Source organism: Spea bombifrons, chromosome 10 (genome assembly GCF_027358695.1).
Source record: "Spea bombifrons isolate aSpeBom1 chromosome 10, aSpeBom1.2.pri, whole genome shotgun sequence".
Taxonomy (NCBI): Eukaryota; Metazoa; Chordata; class Amphibia; order Anura; family Pelobatidae; genus Spea; species Spea bombifrons.
The window spans coordinates 5808102-5832258 of NC_071096.1; the positions used below are offsets into that span (position 1 = coordinate 5808102).

The window sequence follows — 24157 nt, forward strand, 5'->3', positions numbered from 1 at the left end:
TGCTAGTTATATTTCCGAGAGCTTGTTCTCTCTGCCATGAGATGTAAAAAGCTGCCAGCCTGAGAGACTCTCTATATCGCTAAAAGTATTAAAACAAACTACCAAGTTGTTTTCCTTTTGCATTAAATACACATTTCATTGCTTATTACAAGCCCTTTAATGGTTAGCACTCTCATCGCTCTCATTACTATCACTTAAGAAGATTGCGGTGTATGGAAGCTGGCTTTGTGGTGTCCGGGGTTTTTACGAGACATGCCTCTCTCTCTCTTTGTCAAATGCTATTTAGTTTTGCGGTAATTATATTTAATAAACTGCCATTAATCTTTATCTGGTAATTCCCCTTTTATAACCGTGTTTACATTCATGTCCATAAAAGCCTTTGTGGGTGAATGAAGGCTCAGAGCGCTGGAATGAAACATTATTTAGACAGTTCAAAAAATCGACTTACTTGAAACGAGTTGGGCTGGGAGTTGATGGCCACGTTTTGTTAATACCTCTGGTTTTCAGCTTGAGATTAATGGAGGCAGTTGCTGGCCTCCGAAAACCTTTCCATAAGGGATAGTTCATTAAACTCATTTCCGAGAGTGCCGTGCGTCTGATTTAAGGTGTTAGATGCAATTAAGCTGATAATTAGTTAGAAAGCAGGCAGCGCTCCGTTTAATGATTTCTTAACCCCTTAATGACAAAGCCCGTACATGTACGGGCTCAAAATGCATTGTTTTCAATGGGTTTAGGGACTGCCCATTGTCCTTAAGGGGTTAATATCGGATGTAGCCTGCTCAATATTGAAGCTCGATTTTGTTGTGATAAAGGGGTTATTGTGTTACAGCAGGAAGATATGATGTGATATTGTGGGGGGATTCTGCATTTATTTGCAAGAGGGAAGATTTAAAGGGACCTCTCACCCGTCATATGCATTAATGTACATATGGCTGGTGTGTCTCTTTAATGGACAGTCGTGATGATCTGTAATCAAATTCTTTTTTGTGTGAGTTTTTGAAATCGGGTTGCGCTGAAAGACAACCGTTTGATTCGTCTTTTGACTTAGAACAATTCATATACTGGATTAAATAATTGCATTTAATATAATAATAATAATAATAATAATAATAATAATAATAATAATAAAAATTAAAATAAATAATTAAATGAATTTGACTTCCAAACACTGGCCTACTTCAGTAGCATCTATCCAGTGACAGATATGGCAAACCTGTCTCAAGCAGCCTGTATTTCTATATTTATATTTTATCCGAGGTGATTGTGGAATTCTACATTTGGCGTCTAACATTTTGGGACATTTTATACGGAGCCTCATTGGTGTACGCCGTACTCGTTCCTCGTCCCATAATCACAGTTAGTTGACTCATGTTGGTAAAAATCCTTGCCTGCGATTACGTACAAAGCCTATTTAATTGCAACGGATCAGCCATTCACTCGAAAGACCCATACAAGCGAAGGGAGCGGCTGGCAGTCATTTTGCTTACATTGTATCAACTTCTGTTTTGTTTTCTTTGGCAGGCAGACGACAAACAATCTATAAAGACTCGGGTCTCACACTCACTCTCTTCCCGCTGCTTGTTACTTACTAAAAGAAATGACTGTAAAGCATTAGTGATTTTTATTTCGCAGGGACTTCACTCATGTCTGACGCCTGGAATTTCTGTTTAAGTGGAGCCTTCTCGTTGCTTGCATTGGGAGGCACGGGATAAGTGGCTTATAAATGTTTTGTTTTGCTTCCCCGCATGGATAGTATATTAATCTGTCAAGTGTCTGAGAATTATCCACTTTACTACACGTTAATGTGTTCGCAACGCGGCTGCAATAAAGTGACAGTCATTTCAGATAGCAGTCTGTCAATGTCGCTGCGGAAACACTCGAGTCATCGCTCAAACTCGGACCGCGAGAAGGGAAAGTGCTAACGCGTAATTCAATGAGCCATAAGCGCTGGCTGTAATACTAACACCAGGGCTGCCAGGAACTTCGGTGAAAACATAAAAATACTGAATTTAATGGCCATATGTCTATCCCATGCATATTGAAATTCTCTTACTGTGTTAACCTCTACCACCTCTGCTGTGTGGCTGTGCCACTTATCTACTGTAGGTATTCTTGTGGTGCATACGTATATTGCTGGTCAGTTAGCATAGGATGGCCAGGTGTCTCCCAACTGGGGGCACTTATAAAATGTACCACGCAGGGCACAGGGATTTTAATGCAGCCCTCTCATATGGTTCTTATGTTAAAAGGGAAATGCCTGAACCCTCTTCGAGTGACGTGCAATGGCCATGCTCTGCGATTGGACCTTGTAACAGGAACATCCTGCTGCTTAGTCATGGTATGATGTCATAATGTGAAAACATCTTTTTGGAAGAACTGTGACCTTTGACCTTATTCTTCCATTCTCAGAAGTTGCATGATTTTTCAGTTTCAGAACGCACTGTAAACATTTTCCATGTTTTTTTTTCCATTCAGAGGACCAGTAAATAATTTTAGTTTTGGAGTTAAGGAATTATACATAAAGTCTGGTCTTTAGTCCGCAAAAATCTGTTTTTTTATTGCATGATTAAAATGCATGATAGGTGGAAGTAGCCAAAAAATGGTGGTGGTCTCATTCATGGTAATGCTGTGATTGACGGGTCCTGTGGGGGGGTTTCCTTACTTTTTTCACTCTGTCGAATCAGCATTTACAAGAGGACGGGACAAGCACTAGATATATAAGTGAGCTGACAATATAATATGTATTATATATAATATTTGGGAAATTTAGTCCTGCTTCACGGGGCTGCATGCACCTATCATCTGCCAGTGTCTGCCTGCCTAGACCCAAGGCCCTGCTACTACTACTCCTGCTGCTGCTGCACCTCTTTTGACCGTCCTTACCCTGGGGGGGGCCTTTTTGAAAAAAATCTATAATGAAAGGTGTGTCTAGAGGGTGTCAGGGCCCCCCCTTTGGAAACGCCCCCCCCCCCCGAATGTCATTCCGAATCAAAAAAGACCCCCAAATGTTGTCCGATTCGATTTTCCTCGCCGGGCACATGCCTAATATATACAGTATATATTATATCTATAGATATATACATATCTATCTATGAGCGGAACCTTTCCCTAAATGCAATACACATCCAGGAGATCTTCAGGTAGATCTGAAACCAAGTTCTCCAAATGAAAAAGGAATTTAATGATATCGTTTAAACTAAAATCCTTTCAAATCTACTTTTTAGTGTGGTTTTTAAATGTTCGGATTAGTGGATACTTGTCTTCTTTGGTTGTTCTTCTTGCATGGAGCTGATGAGGTTTTCATACATATGCAAATACACGCGCCGGCAAAGGGTTACAGAGGCGACAGCGCAATCTAGAACAATGTGAACACGCAGGTGCCCGATACTCTGCACAGAATCAGGGCCATCTGCTCATTTGAATTAATTTGACGATTTTTAATAATTAACTTCTCGGATGGATTTGATTGAGTTCCCGGACTGGCTTGTCTACGATCGTTTCGGTTTTGTCAGTTGCTTTCGTGGCCAGGTAAATCAATAAATACATTTACATATCATTTAAAAAATCATGACAAAGAAACAGCTTTTGTGACGAGTAGAATGGCAGAAGACAATAGATATATGACCAGGGACTTCTCTATGGTCAGAGATGTCACTAAGACACGGGAACTCTCTCACCCCTCAAGTAGGTATGAGGCTATTTCACGAAGATCCAAGGTTAGATCTACTGTATGTCACGAATACGTTAGAAAACCTTTATTCTTTTCTTTAGCATAGCTTGGTCCTGTGGAAAGGGAGGTCGATTTTACTTATTTACTTAATAGTAAAGTAACGGAAAGAAGTGAGTCATGTTGGCGGATCCTTATGAAATAGAAGGTAATCAGAGTGGAAATGAGATATAGCTCAGATACATTGTTTCCCGTTCATCTTTGTTATTTCTACCAGCCCTGGGAAATTTGGGCTTTTTCTTAGTTATTATTATAATTTATTTATTACTCTTTGAATTTTTCGGCTCAGCACACATGGGGAGAAATAAATGCACTTTTTATGAGCATTTTAATGAAGGCCCTTCCCTTGAGGACTGATAGTGCAAACATAATTTAGTTAGATATTGCTTTTCATTAGCGAAACGGTCTTTTAAAATATTGTTTGATTTGAAGACTTGGGGCGGCTGTAGCTGCATCTTGTAATTAAACGTTAATTTACGCCAACCCCGCGATTGTCTACGGCTTCGTCTTTTTCATCAGAAACCATCAGAACTATCATCTAATTTCAGATTGTTCATCTTCCTCGTGGTAGCTGGAGCTTTGTGTTTCTATCTCTGCGACGTCATCTCAGATTATAATTTGGGGAAAGAGTTTCCTGTAATAAGGGAATTTAATAAACTTTTTATGGCATTCTATTGAGTTTTGTAGCTGATGCCTTTTTTCACAATCATAGAATCTTTACTCTGTGATTCATGTTAAGGCATCTTTTATCGTTGTTGTAAATGTCTTGGATTTTACTTTATCCAGAGATTGAAAATTAACATATTTCCACATGCAGGGCCACAATTTGGGGTTAAAGCCTAATATATTGTCATGGATGGACGAGTCTAGGGGTGCATATCTGAGTGTGTGTGTGTGTGATACGGGTGTCTCTAAAGTCCGAATCTGCCCCTTACATGCTATAAACCTGGCTGGACATACGCGTACCTGGGGGCTTTCTAAATGAGCTGACCCTGAGGCTCTTGAAATATTAACCCTTTAACAGTGACTCGACAAATGCATTACCCAAATGACTCTAATACAGGTCCTCATGGAACCTTGCAGGAATAGAACCCCCAACATACTGGTAGCAAAAGAACCAATTGGAAGTCTTATATACCAAAAAATAGGAAGGAGTCAGCTTCAGACTATGTGACCCATAGAATCAATATACCCCTTTGTCCTGAGGGGCAAAACTTCTGAAAGTTGGGGTCGAACCATGGCCATTGATCTCGGTTTGCCTGAGTTTATCCATAACATAGCTGTTATGCATTGTGGGTAATTAAATTATCCCCTTTGAGGTTTGAAACCATCCTTTCAATTGAACGGATTCCACTCCAGAGTACCTGTGTACTGAAAATCATTCCCTCCATGTTTTATGTTTATAGGGGTTCAGATCAGTTTGGATTCCCGGCACTCACATGAATGCCAGTGTATTAGGATTTTTTTGCATTAGGCTTATTTATATTTTTATTGGGATAAAAATCTACTGTTATTTAAGATCGAGTCAGCAGCCGATCCAAGCTGATCCAACCGCCCCGACCATCTCGGCACCCATAAACCATCTATTATAGCCGATCTCCCCATATTAGATTTCTATCCCACTGCTTCACCTATTACATCAACATTTCACACTTTTTACACATTTCTATATATTGGAGAATAATTTTTCACAAAGAGGCATGTAAATTACGCTGAATTACTCATTTCTATAGTTATATTTTGTCATGCAGCTTTTATGTATTTTTTTTAATAAAAAATCTTGTATATTCTTCTATAGCACCTTTTCTTTCTCGCGCGCGCTGCTGTTTTCTTTGTGTATGAAAAGAAACACTGATTTGTGATTTCACTGAAATGTAGCTTTGTCTTACACTCTACTGAAAACCACTAACCCCGCTTTACTTTTTATAATATCCGTTGCTGGTTCAAATATTCTCATGAGGATTCTTTTTTAACAGACAACTTATGAACAACCGTAGTAGACAATCCAAGAATAAGCTCAATATTCTCCTGTTTTTAGTGACATTAGAGAATGAATAAAAAACATTTTTTTTTTAAAAAAAAGTGAATTTATGTTTAAAATAGAATTAGACATCTCCTGATTTTTTTGTTATAACATCATATATATATTGATGTTTTTTTAAGAATCAGATATTTTGTATAGAAGGTGCTGGAAGCAAAAATCAGTTTATGGATGTGGATAGATTATTACTTGAGCGGATAGAGGATAGATCACTACCAAGTGACGTGTAGATTGGGTTTAGATAAATGTCCAAAACCTAATGATTTTTACAACCAGTGTGTTTTGTTACAAATATGCACAAAACCGCCATATGGTTATTACAATTTTCATGTTCCATTGATTAATTTCAAGGAAACTTTTGGCAGCAGGTTATGGTATCGGTTACATCAAAAAAGAGGAGGTTTCCCCCCCAATATTAAACACAGAATAGAGTCACATACATGGAACGGTGTATCAGCCATCTCTGTCTTTCTCATTCTCTTGTGTTAATGGCTTAACAATAATTTGTGCCGATTTGAGCGTGACTGTGGCTGGAAACCTTTAACTCAGTTAATGAAAACATCTCCTCGGTGAGAAAGTGGTGGAGATAGTTAATATAATATCAGGGATCCTGGACAAGTCATGACCCCAATGTCACCGTTATCTCTACCGTTAAACGGAATGCCTTTCATTCTTGTGTTGCAATAGTTACTTATTGATGTTGGCTGGACGTTAGTTCAAGACCAGGCACAGTTAGAATTCATGGAGCAAAGGTCGGCCCCTGCTCATGGTTTTTTATGGTTGTGTTGGTGACAATTGTGACATTTCTGGGTCATCTACCTACATTTAGAGATACAAGTTGGACATTTTATCTCCAACACCCATTGGAGATAAAATGGTCAAAATGAACTCGTAATCCAAAGTTAAAAGAGGGTACAAAAAGAGATTTGTATAGCACCATCATAGACTACAGTGCTGTACAGTGGGAAAACACGACGTAACAAGTAGTGCATCACAAAACAATTTGGATTTACAGAAAGAAAAGGTAAAGCCGTTACCTAGCTCTTCCCTTTGAAAACAATGCAGTGACATACTGTGTTACACCCTTAGTTACCCAAGTCTGTCTTATTAGTTATTATAGGGATATTTGGGTGACTTAATTGAACAAACTAATGGTGTAATCATTTTAAAACATGACAATAAATTATTTGCTCTTCCTGTAAACCAGAGGTCACGATATTCGTGTAATTCACGCTTGGTTCAAGAATTTGTGATCACCCCCCCCAACTGATTGCAAAACTATTAATGTTGCTGGACAAAGAAGTTTGCAGAGGGACTAGCAATCAGGTGTCTGACCAAAGTGTCACTAGTTAAATAAACCTGAGCTGGATCAGAATCACCCGTCCACGTAGTCCATGAATATGCCAAGAAACCTCCCAGCTCCCTCCTGCCCTGCCTGGTGTGGATATGCGATGTAGGTTAACTGCCTCTACCCCAGATCCTCGTATTATCAGGAGAACAGGTTCTTCTTGTTACCTGTTATTCTTGCCAGCCAGCTCCTTGTATCCTGTTTGATAACGCACATGATTTGGTATTTGCCTTTAAAGGACCACAGTATCCATTAGCTCACCTGTATATGTATAGGTATATATATAATGTGGATAGAATATATACATCTGTTATAATTTGCAGTTAAAATCTTTGTAACTGTATAGAATGTTAAAAATAAACTAATGTTTAAATGTCCCACGGGATGCACCATCATGTATTTCATCATAAACATAACAATTGCTGGACACTACAGTATATGCCCATTTACATTATAAAACTGGACCGTATACAATATGTAGATAATGGGATTGTCTTTGTTGAAATGGTTGGCATTTCTTCCGCGTGGAGATGTCCCGTTCTCAGTACACGGAGATAAGTGAGATGTATTCCCTGACATGCTGCAGGGCAGATAACAAACATCTCTACCATTTCCCCATCCAACCATTGTGTATAAGATGTGACCTCTTCCTTCGTCCTCTTAAATCATCTTAGCAGCCAGAGACAGGGACCAAAGGCCAACGCAGATTCTCTCTGTCGCTAACAATTCCGGGGACACGTTTCGCTGCGTCCATAGGACGGAAAATTGTTCTCTGGGTGCCAAATATGTTTTGTCACCAAACCAATGCATACGCCATTAAATGGTTTTTGATGGTGGGAAGAGACATCTTCCGCTTGGCAGTATGGGTTAATTAACTTCCCATTGTACTATAATGGTTTGATCTGGGATACATTACTGGAAGTTAGAGGAAGGAGGATGGTACTCTGCTCCAGATAAGGTTTCTTTATGCTTTGTAGCGCTTGAAGTTTGTCTCTCCGACAAAGTGGAGCATTTTGTATTTAAAATATATATATATATGAACATGCAGTGTATGGAACACGGTAAGGTAATTACCTCTGTCCGGCAAGGTCTTATATCGATCATGCACCGTCACGCACCATGAGCCTGAACAGACTGGCAGCAGGTGGTTCACAAGCAGATAATTTGGCCCCTCTCCCCCAGGATATTCAGCGCATTATCTGACTAATCTATCTAGCGTTCACCAGCTGAGGACCTGGTGTCCTGAATTTATCCCTGAAAATGAGGTTTCTGGTGGGCGCTGTATTGCCACTTTGTTACATTAGGGTGGCCAATTATCACTTGTTGGTTCTTCCTATAATTGTGTGTGAAAAAAAGACAACAATCTAAAGAACTGGTGCAGATGCACACCTTTTATCCATGCAGACGCACACCTTTTATCCGTGCAGACGCACACCTTTTATCCGTGCAGACGCACACCTTTTATCGCTGCAGACGCACACCTTTTATCGCTGCAGACGCGCACCTTCTATCGGTGCAGACGCACACCTTTTATCGAAGCAGACGCACACCTTTTATCGCTGCAGACGCGCACCTTTTATCGAAGCAGACGCGCACCTTTTATCGCTGCAGACGCACACCTTTTATCGCTGCAGACGCACACCTTTTATCGCTGCAGACGCGCACCTTTTATCGCTGCAGACGCACACCTTTTATCGCTGCAGACGCACACCTTTTATGGTTGCAGACGCACACCTTTTATCGCTGCAGACGCACATCTTTTATCGCTGCAGACGCACACCTTTTATCCCATACAGACACCATAATATTCTCTGTTTGGAGATAATGCTGCATCTCTGTGCATCATGTATATAAAATCATACCGGGACTGTTAAAATAGCAGAACAAGAGAATCTATGATTACCCTTAGTTATTGCGTAATGTCAGCATGATGAATGACAATAAATCAATATTCATATATGTATTCACTTTGCTGACTGCTATATGCCTGTTTGTGGCACGGCTTGGTGCTTGGAGAATGCTCTGCAAACCTCTGGCACTGAAAAGGGCAATTTCACCAGGACCTCAGATCCTGAATCCAAGTATTAATGCGTATTTAAAGTAATGGAAATTTGGTCATTTATACCCTAACTTTAAGTACTGGATCCATTTTCGTTTACAGCATAAAAGAATACAGTACTATATAAACAGTGTCTGCGCTGTGCCCTTTCTAAAGGTGAAGAAGGAGATTTTGAGCTGATCAAAGCCTTGCCTTGTTGGCTTTGTTGAAGTCTCTAATGTTAAGGTAAACATAGGTTCTCGGTGGCAAACAATGTAACGACGAGTTCCTTCAGCGTTCTGCTAACTCTTGCATCTCCTCACACAAGTAACATTTACCTCCGGAGTGTCCCTGTTACTCGGGGATTCTGAATGGTTTTAGCACAGCTCTTATATGTTGATTCCTCCTGCTTATGGTGACATGGCAAAGTAGGGTTGACTAGTCATCCAGAAGATGACTAGAAGGGAAGCTAGACTGTCCTATAAGCTCCCCGAAAGTGGTTACTTGCTTTCATTGGTGGTTGAACATCCATGCACATCATATTCCAAACCCAAATTATTGTTTGTGTGAAAAAAAAAATTTCGTTTCTTTGGCTACAACCTATCAGTGCCTCCTTTTGTGTCACATGACAGCCAAGGATTCCCTGCAAATTTATGAATTTGGCAACATTTTACAAGCTTAAAGATTTATAGGAAGGGTTGAGCCATTCAACGTTATTAGTAATGTATCTAATTTGGTATTTATGTATGACACCTCACTGAAAAAAATATAGAACTGAAATAATAATAATAATAATAATAATAATAAATAATATTTTAATAATAATAATAACAACAATTAAAAGCAGAAGAAAAAACCTGAGATGAGGAATGAATAATATGTATGGCACTGGTCTAATAGTCTATACTGAGTTTCTAATAGGAGAGATGGGCTGGATAAAACTAGACATGATAAAAATTAGATTTAACCCCCATTTATTTGGGGTTAAAAATCCTACACGCCCCCAGTCCAGTCCCTACTTAAAAACAGATAGCAGTTCTATCATTCCGGAGAGGCATTCTATCTCTAAGCCTCTTTTCTGTTGGCAGTAACATACAATAGACAACCCGATGCACGTTTCACCCTCTACATATATATTTATTCAGTGAGCTGTTATTCATTTATCTACCAGTGGGTTCAATTTCAATTTCAATTATTGGAAGTGTGGCTTCTTTCTTTTTGTTTATTTTAAAAGTACAAATTCAGCAGAGTAGTGGAACAGCAGCTTTAAAGAAAGGGGCATTATATCCAGCAGACACTGGTATTACTTGTTACTGGGAGATGTTCCTTTAAAATGCTGAAGTTCTATAGATCACGTTTCAGGGAATTGCTCATTAACAGCCCCCGCTATTATTTAGAGCTGTAAAAAAAAGCTGAGAAGGGATTATTGATTTTAACCACATGCACAATATTGATAAAAATGTTTCATGTTTTATTAGGCAGATAAATAGAATCGTGCCATAGGTGGGACAGTGTAATAAATAACAGTAAACAGCCGAACAGATGATGCATAAATATAACAGAATAACAGGCAATAACATGTAAATAAGACAAATGGCTGAGTTTACCAGTAGGAGTCAACGCTGAATGAGAAAATACGCATTCATCCGATGAACACCAGTCTTCCTCAAACAGAGAATTATGAAGATGAAATGAAAAGTGCTTTTAAAAGACATGAAAGCCGGCATGACAAATGCATTTTGTAACGTAAGATGCTGGAAATGGCATTGGGGATAATTACTATTAAGGGATATTGTCATTTCTCAGATGAGTGATGGAGGCAAGACGAAGGTCGGACGGAATTTCTAATGGCCCAAGGATTAGGTGTCCCAAAATGATGGGTGGGATGTGAGCATAAACTTAAAAGGGTCTACATGCGCAGCATTGGTTGCATTGCACCCCAATTGGGAGACTAGATTCCCAGTCCATCGTTAACTTTAGCACAGCCAGGGGGAAATCTTGTTTTCTTACCCACTCCAGCCTGGTTGCATATTGTAGGGAAGCAGGTGAGTGACTCTTAGTGGAGGAATGGGTTGCGGCTATTTTCGTTGGTAAAGAAGCTATCATGGAGGTCTGACTTTTAGCTCTGAATACGGGGGGATCTGGTGTGAATCCAGGGATTTTCCTGATCCATTTTTCACCCTATCCCTTTGCAGAGAGACTCAACCACCATATCGGCTGTTGAAGGTTGACCAACCATGAATTCAAATGCAACCCAGTAGTATGTAGACTTTATAGGTTGATTGAATGTATTCAATGTATGGATCTTATACTTGTCAAACAGTAGCCTGTAGGATAGATCGTTCATAGGTTCTTCTCTCCAATGGCCAATAGAACAACCTTAGACAGGCCATAAAGAGAGCTACTGCCCTGGTTGAGGGTGAGATGGAAGTACTGCGAGAAGGTCACTGATATGAGCTAGCTTCAAGGCTTTAGGGCTATCAGGTATTCACCATGCAGATGATTAGTGTTTTAATAAGCAAAGGAAGGAATAAAGGGGGTAAAACTTGTTTGTATTGGTTCCCTTGTAGAATGTGTGTTCCCGGTGACTCGATTGCCTGGTCTGCCATGTTCTGCAGCTCCAGGGGGGTCTTTCTTGCTCCGCCAAGTAATGAGCAGAGCTCTTGGGTTCTCCCAACATGTTTAAATACAACCCTTTACTCGTTAAAGTCACAGCTTGAGGCAAAAGCAGAAGGCTGACACAATGTAGCAGGGAAGAATATATGCGAAGACTCTGACCCACATTTGAAAAATGGAAGTATTTTATCTGAAATGGCATCGTAACCTCATTTCCAGGAGCTCAGAAATATCTTTGCCTTTTTTTAATGCAGTAATTTCTGGTAGAGGAGAGAACAGACATCTTTATAAATCAGAAAATACTCTCTCAGCCTTTGTGAGTAAATTTCCCTTGGCTTCTCGCTGTCCCAGGCAATGAGCAGCGGAGCATTGACGGGATAGAAGTCCTCCGCAATATCTGAATGGGGCAGTCATTTAATGTGGTTTATTTATAAAGCTGTGCCCGGCGAACGGATCGTTTCCTCAATTTTTAACACATTTAAGTTTAGGGAAGGATGTATTTAGGAATTGATTTGGTAACTTTTCACAGTCCAAATAGCCAAAAACACGCTGTCCTTCTGGAATATCTTCAAGCGACTTTATGTGAAGTTTCAAGGTCGTCAGGCAACTTCGCCCATATCATGTTTGGCTAGTAGGTGTCATGTCCCTACCTGGTCCGCAGGTGCATTATTTGTTATGCTTTCTGTAGAAGACAGGTATGATGCCCTACGCGGTTTGCATCTTTTGTTTGTCTCGTGTACATGTGGCATTGCTTGGGGTATTTAAGATAGTCGCTGAGCGACCTTGCTGTGCTGTAGATTCCCGTGTACCAGACCTTGGCTTCACTTTCGCTCGTCTGCCACCTGCCCCGGCGCTTCTGGCTAGTGTTATGAGTTTGTCTACTCCTTTGACACCTGGCTTTGGATCTCAGACCCCAGCGGACGCAGAGTACCCAGGGGCTCGACCTCTGGGGAGATGGGGCTGTCACAGGTGAAGACATAGGCTTAGCTAGTATTTCCTTTTCCCGCTCTGGGTCTGTTCTTGACAACATACGTTACAGCAAGACTTTGTCTCTGTACATGTTCTAGTGTCTCTGAACTCATTTTGGGAGCTGTTTAGAAGAGATCTGTCCTCGTGCTTTTGTATAATAATCATTATAGTTTAACAAGCTCTTAACATTAACAGCTACCTAAAGATAAGTCCAAGTCAGCAAGACGTACTGAACCGGCCTGATCTGCTGGGAAATTCAATGTTTCTGTCTTCTTAATGTATTTATCTATTTGTTATCTTTCCCTTCTCCTGATCCTACCAGGGTGCATCACCCAGAGGGGAAAATTAATCTAATGGGAAGCGAAAATGCTAATTCTATGACAAGCTGTTAAGATGTCTTTGCTGGCACACAGCTGGCGTGGATTTCTATTAAATAAGTCCTCGTTATTTCAATAATGAGACCCCTTAACATTGATTTGGTATGTGAAGTCATCGATGAAATCATCAAACCCCATTTTTAAATGATTCCATTCTTCTGACTTATCTTCTCCACACTCCACTTGTCAGAACACCCTCAGCCGACACCATCCCATACCACCAGATCCCGAGCTTTACGTACTGGATATGCCTTCACCCTCCAGCTGCTTATATTTGTGACCTTCCTTAATGATGTCTGTATGGGGTACTTATAGAAATAATCTTATAGAGGACAGCGCAGATTAACAATAGAACCTCTGAATATGATGCAAGCATTAGAATCGCGTCTCCTTTCTTCTATCTAAAACCTCCTATAACATATTTCAACGAAAGCCTAAAAACCCCTGTGTCTCGTGGATATTTGTCGATAGCATCTTGGCAAAGTATTATATTATTGATTATTTACTATACGTAGGGGATCTTCACTTGCATAATGAATGGGGTAAAATCATCACAAATCATAAATCCAGCATCGCCGATGTTTTCCTAACCGTGAATGTAACCCTTTGGGGCTAGAGGAGCAGATATCTTTCTAATATCAAGTATGTCGTTCAGTAATTAGACACGTATAAACGTTATCCTAGCTTTTCCGCTACATTATATTAATTAGCTCCGAACTAGTGACTACGGATGATTGCTTTTATTGCGCATCTTCAGCTCGTTAGGGTGAGACATCACTCGCCCTCATTAATCAATCCAAACACTGCATCTTCTGACATTTTGGTTTATAATGAGTAGCCGTGTTGCAGAATGGGGAATATTTTATTTTCTCAATGCCTTGCATTAATATAAGGGAAAAAAATAAGGTTTCATTTTATTTATTTTTTTCCATCATCAAATTAAAACAGTTACTAAACATGATGTAAAGTAATCAGGGTGGGCTTTAATCTGAACGTGTTACGTATCAATTAAACATCTGTAGTCTATCTGCTGCCCCAACCATCTGCAGGGGGGACTAATGGGGTAAATACGGAGGACGTGTGGGGGCTGCCTGGGGGATGGAGGGGAGATGAGCTTCAACGACTCCGATTCACAATCCCATGGAAACACGTAAAACTGAAGAATATATATATATATAATTTGTACAGCGGACCAATTATACATCTAATTACAACAGTAAAGAGATTTGTTTGTAACATCTGGGCTCTGCGGGGCAGATCAGGAGCTTTTTTACTACAATGAAGGTATTAATAGATTTTGATACAGGAGATTTTATCGGGATCTGGGAAGCACCAGCAATGGTAGATGAGAAGATGTGCGACGGGAACTCTGTCCATTGATTAATACATAAAAAAGGTCTATGTTTCCATGAAAAAATATGGGAGAATCAGAGAGCAGCGAGAGACTCGGACGCGTTGGGATTTATTCTCTAAAGGGAGATTTGAAAGGAGAGTGTGCAGGCGAGCGGCATTTTGAGCTCCTTCACACTATACATTATGAAGAGCCAATCCGATCGTCTACTGCTGCAGAAAGAACTTGGCCGGCCCTGTATGATGTATAATTAAATCAGTTAGTTTCCTTCAAGGTCTAGCTCAGCTCTTCTTGCTGGAGAATCGTGAAGTTAGAGAGTTAAAACTAAACTCGCACATTTTTTTCGGAGAGGAGGACAATCTCACCATTTGAATTTAACTTATTCTACGCGTTTATTGCTTGTTTCCAAGGCGGAATTTTATTCCGTATGAAGAACCTTTTTTTTTTTCCGTTTTTTCAAATATTTTACTGGTTTCACCAAAAACAGAACTGGGAGCCAAACCAACCCCTCAAACCGTTCATAAAATACCTTTAAAAGAATGATCGTGAGAATCAGAACAATCACCGCAGATGCAGAACTAGGGGTAAAAAAATATTTGACATATCTGTTCTAAATATGTGGAGTCCTTGTGCTGCCATTATAACCCGCGTCATCACACAGAGCCTTGTAATGTGACGTCACCTCAGATAATTTGTAATATTGTATAGCTGCGCAGAATAAAAACGTAATTAGCAAAACCACAAGTCTAGTACTAAATTCCTGCCCCTGCCTCGTAACGCCAACAAGAGCTTTGTTTCCAGGAGAGGTGATGTCCTCGCCCATGGCATTCATGCCTTCTGGTATAGATCATATATGAGACATGATTAAAAAAGATGTATTACTATATTTTATTCTGACAATAGAACTCTGTCTTCGGGGGGAGATGTAACCTTCTCCCAGATTGCAACGCAGGGACGTTAGAACCGTTCCCAGGAGAAGCTGCTCATTGCTGGGACTCTCATAGGCGCCTTCAACAGACACCGGTGGGAATTATGCATTGTTTATTGGATCTAGGACGTTAAACAAGATATACTGGGATAGATAATTGCATGGGAGTTTGGCATGAAGACAGCTTGGTTGTCTAAGGTACCTGAAGCCAGATGATCTTTAAACAAAAAAACTGACTGTTGGTTACTCATAATGATGTGTTTTGCATGGAAATCAACAAATGTGTCTATAAATGTATGCATTAAAAGTTATTTTATTGTGAACGTTTTTAGTAGATACGCTACCTTCAATGAGCCTTTTAAACTTAAACTTGGATCAGCAAACACAATGTGCCATTGGAACACAGGAGTGATGGGAGTGATAAAGGGCCACTGGAACACAGGAGTGATGGGAGTGATAAAGGGCCATTGGAGCACAGGAGTGATGGGAGTGATAAAGGGCCATTGGAGCACAGGAGTGATGGGAGTGATAAAGGGCCATTGGAACACAGTAGTGATGGGAGTGATAAGGGCCATTGGAACACAGGAGTGATGGGAGTGATAAAGGGCCATGTTAACACAGGAGTGATGGGAGTGATAAAGGGCCATGTTAACACAGGAGTGATGGGAGTGATAAAGGTGCCATTGGAACACAGGAGTGATGGGAGTTGGGAGTGATAAAGGGCCATTGGAACACAGGAGTGATGGGAGTGATAAAGGTGCCATTGGAACACAGGAGTGATGGGAGTGATAAAGGGCCTCTGTACACCTATGAAGAGATTCCATGAAAATCATCCGTTTACAGCTACAATAGTCTGCACTTGATTTCTGTGACCCCAAAGTTTTGAACGGTGTTGCACATATAAGCTGCCCGGTATCCAGGGGCGGCCCGACAATGGAGCCGAGTGGGGCAACTGCTCCAGGCGGCACTTTTGAAGGGGCGGCACTTTTTTTTAAAGCGAAAGAGAGAGAAAGGGGCCCCTCTCTCTCTCCTCTGCGGCGAGTCTCCCTTTTCGGTCTCGGTGCCGGCTTGTAATGCTGAGTGTCGGAAGATCAGGGCCGGCCCTATAATGGGGCAGACTGGGGCAATTGGGGCACTTTAGAAGCGCTTTTTTTTGGTTTTTTTTTTAAGCGGAGGAGAGAGAGAGGGGCACCGAGTGGTTTTCGCTTACCCGCTCGGCGCCTCTCTCTCTCTCTACTCTGCGGCGAGTCTCCCTGTTCGGTCCCGGTGCCGGCTTGTAATGCAGAGCGCCGGAAGTGACGTCAATTTCCGGCGCTCAGCATTACAAGCCGGCACCGTGGTAGAGCAGGGAGACTCGCCGCAGGACTGTTTAAAGGTAAGTACCGGGGGGGGGGGATCGTAGATTATGGCGTCGGCGAAGTTTAAAATGCCGCCCCCCCCGGCGTCGGCGCGGCATTTTAAACTTCGCCCCAGGCGGCGTTAAGTCTTCGGCCGGCCCTGCGGAAGATTACCTCATTTCCGGCGCAGGAGTGCTGAAAGGTAAGTACAAGGGGGGGGAGGGTAGATAATAAGGAGGGAGGGAGAGGAAGGAAGAGTAGTTAAGGGGGGGGCGGCATTTTAAAATTCGCCCCAGGCGGCATTTTACATTGGGCCGGCCCTGCCGGTATCATTTCACGTCTGGCACGAAGTGGCGCTCTGTATCCCAACTTCCCGTCCATCCCGTTCACTACTTCTTGGCAAAGCACCGTAGCTGTTCTATTAAGCCTTCTAACGACACAAAGAGTCAGGGAGGAGATTGAAACCCCGAGTTTGGTTTCTCGCCTTTATGTCGCCCTTAGCACCCGGACACATCTCGGGCGAGGCTTTTTGGCTCTGTGACTGTTATGTCAACTTGTGGAACTTTGCCAAAATAAACTTCATCCATCTCAATGCAGTTTAGTGGCCTCTGTCTTCTTGTTCTGGCGAGTATATCAGCATGTCTCATAGGATTTATTTTTGTACATCTTTTTTAGACATTTTTCAGACTTTTTTCGGAATGATTTCCCTTCTTGACACTTGTAAGCCTTGGCCCCTCCAAAGAAGAACATGAAGTGTTAAAGTCATCATTGAAGTGTTACTTTTATACCCCTGGCCATTTGACGGTTAAAAATTGCCGTACACTTTAGTTGGGAGACTCTGCTCTTCTGTGCTAATACCCTTGGTAGGTTTTGGTAAGCCCCCCTCACCATTGTGATATTCTAGTTTTTGTTACATGCAGGTCGTTGTGTTCCCGAGACTGTTTAATGTGTATGAATAATAGGCGTTCACACAGGGAGGAGGGATCCCCGCAGTCGGGGAAGCTCTTCCAGTTCGAGACGCAAGGTTTTGTCCCTGTTCTCCGGTGGAATAGCTATGACCGGGTATCCACTTCGTAATCTGATCATACTTGAGTCCGCTCATCAGATACATTTTCTGTGTGAGGTGCGTCTCGAGAACAGGTAGGGCGCCTTTTGAGCTGAAAAGGAATGTAGGTAAAATTCCGTTCGGAATGATAATGTTTTCATTAGCAGGTATGGCGGTTAGGTGGTTACGGCTGTGTTTCGGTTCCCAGGCGTTGAACACAATGCCTTTCATTTATCTGGGAGTGTTCGCCTCCGAGAGTTACTTCTGAAACTTTAGATGTGGCTTTTGAGAAACATTCTGAAGCTGATTTGGTGGTTCCTGCAATCATGTGCTAGTGACGTCAAGATTCTGGATTAAGATAATTCTCCCATTTATTGGGAGCAGACCGGAGTTTTACTTTATGACAGTAGGAAACCTCTTCCCCGCGTACATCACATAGAATTGCTTGGGTTTTAGGGTTTGTTTGCTTGGTTACACGCTGTGTTTCCAGAAAAATGGTTCTATTAGCTTTCTGGTTTCAGCCATAAAACAAGGCAGCATTGTTTAGAAGTTTAGAAGAACTTTTGTTTAGTGTTATAAAGGATCGCAGCCTCGCTGGGTGGATGGTTTGTATTAGATCAGTATCTCTGTTCTGTATATACTTTGTTTGTTGAATGAAAGCACCTACAGTATCGTGATCCAAACGGAAGGTGGATGCTGGGAATTATTCAGCATTATTTTATGTGATAATTTAATTAATGGGTACATTTAGTGAGTAGTAACAATTGTATGTCCGGCAAAGTTAAATAGTGTTATTCTTATGTTTTCGGTTCATTTTTTTATAACCTAAATCCAGTATTTTGTGCTTCTCCCATCACCCAGATAAATGTAGTTAAGAGGATTTTTTAAAAAAATAAAAAAATAAATTAATAAAAAATTTAAAAACAAAAAATAATAACAATAAATAAAAAAATAATAATGTATCCATAGTCTGTGGAATGAATTGCCAGATTCGGACCCTGAAGTCTGGATTTGCTGGTGGAAGCTCCTCTTCTGGACACCACCTGCGGGTTTTATTGCCTGAAAAAGTCAATTCTCTACCTGTTGCCCCCTGTCTTTCTCCAGCTGTTCCAGTGCTGGTTTTGGCTTAATGAGCCCTTGGGTTATAGAATACTCATCCTCCCAGCAATCAGGGCTGATACATTTTGCTAGCTGCCTTGTATTTTCGGCATTGCTGTATGGTGTGGATAAATTCGGCTTGTTTCCAGAGCGTCCTGCTCCAGTCCATTGACCCCGTTCTGAATCATAGAATGCTCCTGCTATTACTACTACTCTGCATGGCTATGACCCGTAGGAAACCTAACAAGCCAGGGGCTTCACCCCAGAGCACTCACCCTGCGCAGGGCTTTGAGTCACCCACTACCCCTGCTTTTGGACTCTAACCCCTTCCACGCCTATTATAATAGATTGCATTATCCACCATGAGTCTGATCTTGAATTTAAGGTGAGACTCTTACAAGGGGATAGGTTCAGTAGTATTTTTATTAAAATTTTCAGTGAAAAGGTTATTAAAAGAATGACTACGACTCCTTTGTCCTTTGGCCCCTATTAGTTCTGGGGGGCAGTAAGATCACTCTTTAGTGTTTCTGTCCCAAAACGTAACATCAATACATGTATCCCCTAAAACTACCTATAGCTTGTATTACCTTTTATTTTAATACACCCCGGTGGAATGTGGAGCTAATCCTGCAAAATGAATTATTTTCCTGACATGAACCGTCCTACTTGCTCTATATTTCCACCAATAACCGATCGCCTTACACCAAGAGGGGAGGAATAACTATGGGAAGAATGATCAACCAAATCCATGACAATGACCATTTCTAATACATATGGTTACATTAATCGTAGGTTTATTAAGTATAGTAAAATACGCTATGTATCCAGAAAGGGGTAGAGACACCTTAATGTAAAAACTTGGTTTACTGGGGATCCGCCGGAATGTTACTGTCCTTCATATCATTCATTTATTTTATAGGAAGAATAAATCTGACCACACCGCACCTCATTTTACCGAGGAATACTGTAATATTATTTATTTACTGTGTGTCAGTACGACAATGGAATGCCATGGGAACTTTATTCCGCATTGTATTCTGAAGAACTGTCATTGTTCGCAGAATCATTTGGTTGTGTAATAGTTTGGATTCAGCCGTGTTTATCAAACAAATCACGAGGGATGTGGATGACTCGACGGGTAAATCAATGAAAAGAAGCCGGCTTATTATCTGCTTTGTTCAGTGTCTGTTATCCGTAATTCTTGTGTTTATTATTATTAATAATTATGAAATTGTCATCATTGTAACTTGTCATTGATTATACTTTTGTCTAGCCAGGAAAAAAAGAACAGGCAATATTAATTAACAATATAATACATATGCTGGCAAAACACAAACCTGTGGCGCTTGAGAAGGAGTCGTTCAAGTGATTCCCGCTGTCCACGAATTGGTAAGAATGATGCCGATCTCGGTGTTGCCGAATGCCTCGACATCGAGGCATTATAGCAACACCGTTTAAGTGAAGAAAGTGATCATAGATCACTTTCTAAGCTTGTTTAATGAAATGACGTGCCAGACACGTCATTGGACATCAAGGGGTTAAAATTCTGGATCCAGCATTCAGATACTAAAAGAAGATACTGTTAATATCTAAATGCCGCTTGTTTATATTGATCTATACATTAAACTTACCTACCAGGCAGTGTGTGATTGATTTATACCATATCCTTCCATTCTGTTGGCATATTTTCCATGTTGTTTTCTTGCTGATAGAATAGAGTGCCCCTCCCCCTTCCACTCAATGGGTTAAACTAAGCAGGGCTTTTATATTTCGGAAGCTATATCTCAGAGGGCACCTATGGGTCTCACAGTCATATAGATTCCATAAATGCAAATTATCCAGCAACACCTGCTCTGCGCATTTCATTAAACCAAAGCAGGGATGGATATCACCTAATTACTTGCAGGTAGTCCGAGGTGTAACTGTTTTCTTTACACGTTTTAATGGGGAGGACTAGGCAACTAATCCATATTTGTCACTCGCTGCCTCCGATATTGGTTCCTCTGGGATGTAACACATAGATTCGATCCTTTACATGAAACATGGGAAGATTGGGGTGGAAAGGATCATCTGTAAATAGGCATTACTTTTGCTGGAAGCTTCTTTAATTTGGATGTATTTGTGTTTACCATAAACAATAAGAATAGCACATACAATCTGCGATGTCAGATGTGGATTCATAGGGACCTATAAATTATGTACACAATAGATAATTAACTTAAATAGACCTACCCATGTGAGATACAAGATATGTGTGTGTAATTGTATATGTCATTTTAATTGGAAATAATTATGAAACCCTCCAAGTTACAAATACTTAAAATTCCACATTTAAAAGATTGGCGATGAAAGCATGAATATGTTAAAAAGGTGTTTATATCATTTATTGATGGTGTAACCACTTATAGATTATGTACTGTGTTCTGCTAATTGACTATAAGTATCTTGAAATGTGAATGTATAGAGACATAGAATGTGACGGCAGATAGGAATCATTCGCACGTTTTATAGGAGGTTCTGACGTTTGGCAGAAGGACGTCAACAGGCCGGGCTAGACTGCCAGGTAGAATGTTTCTCCCGACCGTGTGTTTATCACGGGGAATACAATGTTTGCCTCTAGACGCGCTGCCCCTGTTATTATTAATGTTTCCGTGCACTTGTATATATAATTAAACAAGAGGCTCGGATCGCACAAGCCACAGCACATCCTCTCCTATTATATACCAGATACAGTATTCAGTGGGACAGAAGACGCATACAAAGAGTTAATACATTAGAAATCACACTTTTAAGATTTCTTATGTATTATCCTTTTCCATTTCCAAGATATTTTGAGAGGGAGCAAGGACAGTGAAAATGTCTAATACAGAACTCCTTGAATATATGTATTGTATTAAACGCTGCGTAAATTGTTGGCGCTGTATAAATAAAAGATAATAATAATACGAAGAAGGCGGCTTTGAATGTGGGAACCCTGAAGCAATACTGCCCCCCACCAGTGGGGCATGCGGAGCAGTGGGTCCCTGAAATGACCTAAGACCTGGGGACCCAAAACTATTGCAATCATGCAATTGTAACAATTTATAAAAATAAAAATTAGATGTGTGAATAAAAAGGTGCGAAATCACCCCATAAAATATGGCATATATTATGGATAAATATTACTAGGGTTTTGTGTCTTTAATAAGTAACTAAATTAACTTCCATGCTGTTTGTGCTATCAGTTTGTATAAAGCCTGGTACTTTTAGCACCAAGGTTTATTTAAGACTCCAGATTAACATCTGTCTAGATCAAACTCCTACTTTTATTCTGGCAATAATACCAGATACATATACAGCTTCGTTGAAAGTGTAAACGCCAATATATCGCCTATATGTCTGACACACATAATGCTAATGGGGTCTGTTGCTTATGAATTTCTTGCGTTCATCGTTATGTTCCTCCATAATAATGTAATATTTTTGTGCTTTAGGGTAAATGACGCTGAATATGCCACGAAGTCCCACCTCCAGTGAAGATGAGATGGCGCAGAGTTTTTCAGACTATTCAATGGAGTCCGAATCTGACAGTTCGAAAGAGGAAACCATCTATGATACCATCAGAGCCACTGCAGAACGTCCAACCAGTCGTCTGGAGGACATCCAGACCAACACTATGGTCATCAGGATTGTGATTCCAGACCTACAGCAAACTGTAAGTCAGACTGTAAAGGTTCTCTGTAACAAGCAAGCATATTTATGGATTCTAGAAGTCAGATGGTGCTCATACTATAGTCACAGAGAGAGAAGAAGGTACCGTGTTAGCTGGTAGAACAGACAATAGCCAAGGTGCTTTTTTAATAAACTAATCACAAAAGTGGGGAAAGAAGTGACTTCAGTGTCCTGAAAGCCTGAGTTAAGTTCCATAGATGAATCCTTTACTCGGCTCAAGCTGGCTCCTTACATTTTCTGCCTGGCTCCTAATGTCCACATAGATTTGTCCAGCCCTTCCTAGAGGAGATCAGGTTAGACTTGGGATTTCAGTTTAGCACGTCTGTTATGTAAGAATGTAACTATGATATCATGCAACAGAGATGGTATCATTAAAGGAACACTCCAGCCATCATATGTACTTTAATGTATATAATAGCTGCATGGCCCCTTAAAATTTACTGCCATATGTTTTTGCCATGCATGAGGTCCCTTCGACTGAACACATCTCTTAACATGATAAACATACTGTCAATTAGCCCCAATGCTGGCTCATAAAATGTTTTGTCCCCCTATGTGCATGCGCAGTATGTGCTGCTGTGGATTTCCATGGGTGCATTTTCCTGCCACTGATTGTCTGCTTCAAACAGTCAATCAGTGGCTGCAATTGACCATGAAGCAGGTGGGGAACTGCTGCTTCTACCAATCAGATGATCTCTCTTGTGCTCTCCCTGCATACTGTCTGATCCAGGAAGTGACATCACATGCATTTCCTGCATGCAGAATGTCTGCATGGAGAGAAAGAGATGTTTGGGGCTAAGATGGCACAGACAGGCCGTTTGTGGATAAAATGGCACAGAGAAGCTGTTTGAGGACAAATATGGCAATTTTTGCACTGGGACCCTGTGATTTCTAGTTATTCCCATGGTTACAAGCCTAATACCCCCTTCATTTCAAGTGCATCACGGAAGCAGAGCAGGCAGTGCTGGTCATCCCACAAAAAGAGCAGCAGTACGCGTTTAGACATATCCACAAATTTAATAATACAAATGCGGTCACTTGGGGATGCGTGGGCTGTATCTGCAGGGCAATTACTTTTTTCCCCCACATTGAGGGGGAAGAGATCTAATGTTTAACATACAGTACAGAAATTGCATTAATAATGTATACATGCTGCGGGTTCCCATTCTTTATTTCAATAACAATATACTAAATATATTTCCTGCGTTCATTCATGCGTTGAAGTCCTGCAAAACCCACTCATTCTTAAGGTTTTCTAAAACTTCACAAATAATCTTTACAATTTTTAAAAACAGAAACTGGCTTGTAAATCTAGAAAAGAAAATAAGACGGGGGATTAATATTTGAAGCAGGGTTCTTTATATAACCCGGCCAGTGCGTTCTGCCTTTCAGGTGTATTCTTTTGATCTGTGTCTTGAAGGTGGCCATTGTGGCCTTTGAATCCTCATAAAAATAGATTCTACAGAGCGGGATTGATTTTAATGTAATATACGCCTCCCCACAGCCCCCCTGTTAAATGTAAGAAGCGGTTGCATTTCATGTAAGTTGAGAGATCTACCGGAAGACACCGT

General features: G+C 40.8%; 1 protein-coding gene across 1 annotated transcript in view; it reads left to right on the forward strand.

Annotated features, from left to right (window-relative positions):
- The window catches only part of SHANK2 (SH3 and multiple ankyrin repeat domains 2), a 164907-nt gene that overhangs the window by 10641 nt on the left and 130109 nt on the right, over positions 1 to 24157 (forward strand). The window contains exon 2 of the mRNA XM_053448763.1: positions 22349 to 22569. Coding sequence (XP_053304738.1) covers positions 22354 to 22569 — 216 coding nt within the window. The 5' untranslated portion in view covers positions 22349 to 22353. The remainder of the gene's footprint in view (positions 1 to 22348; positions 22570 to 24157) is intronic.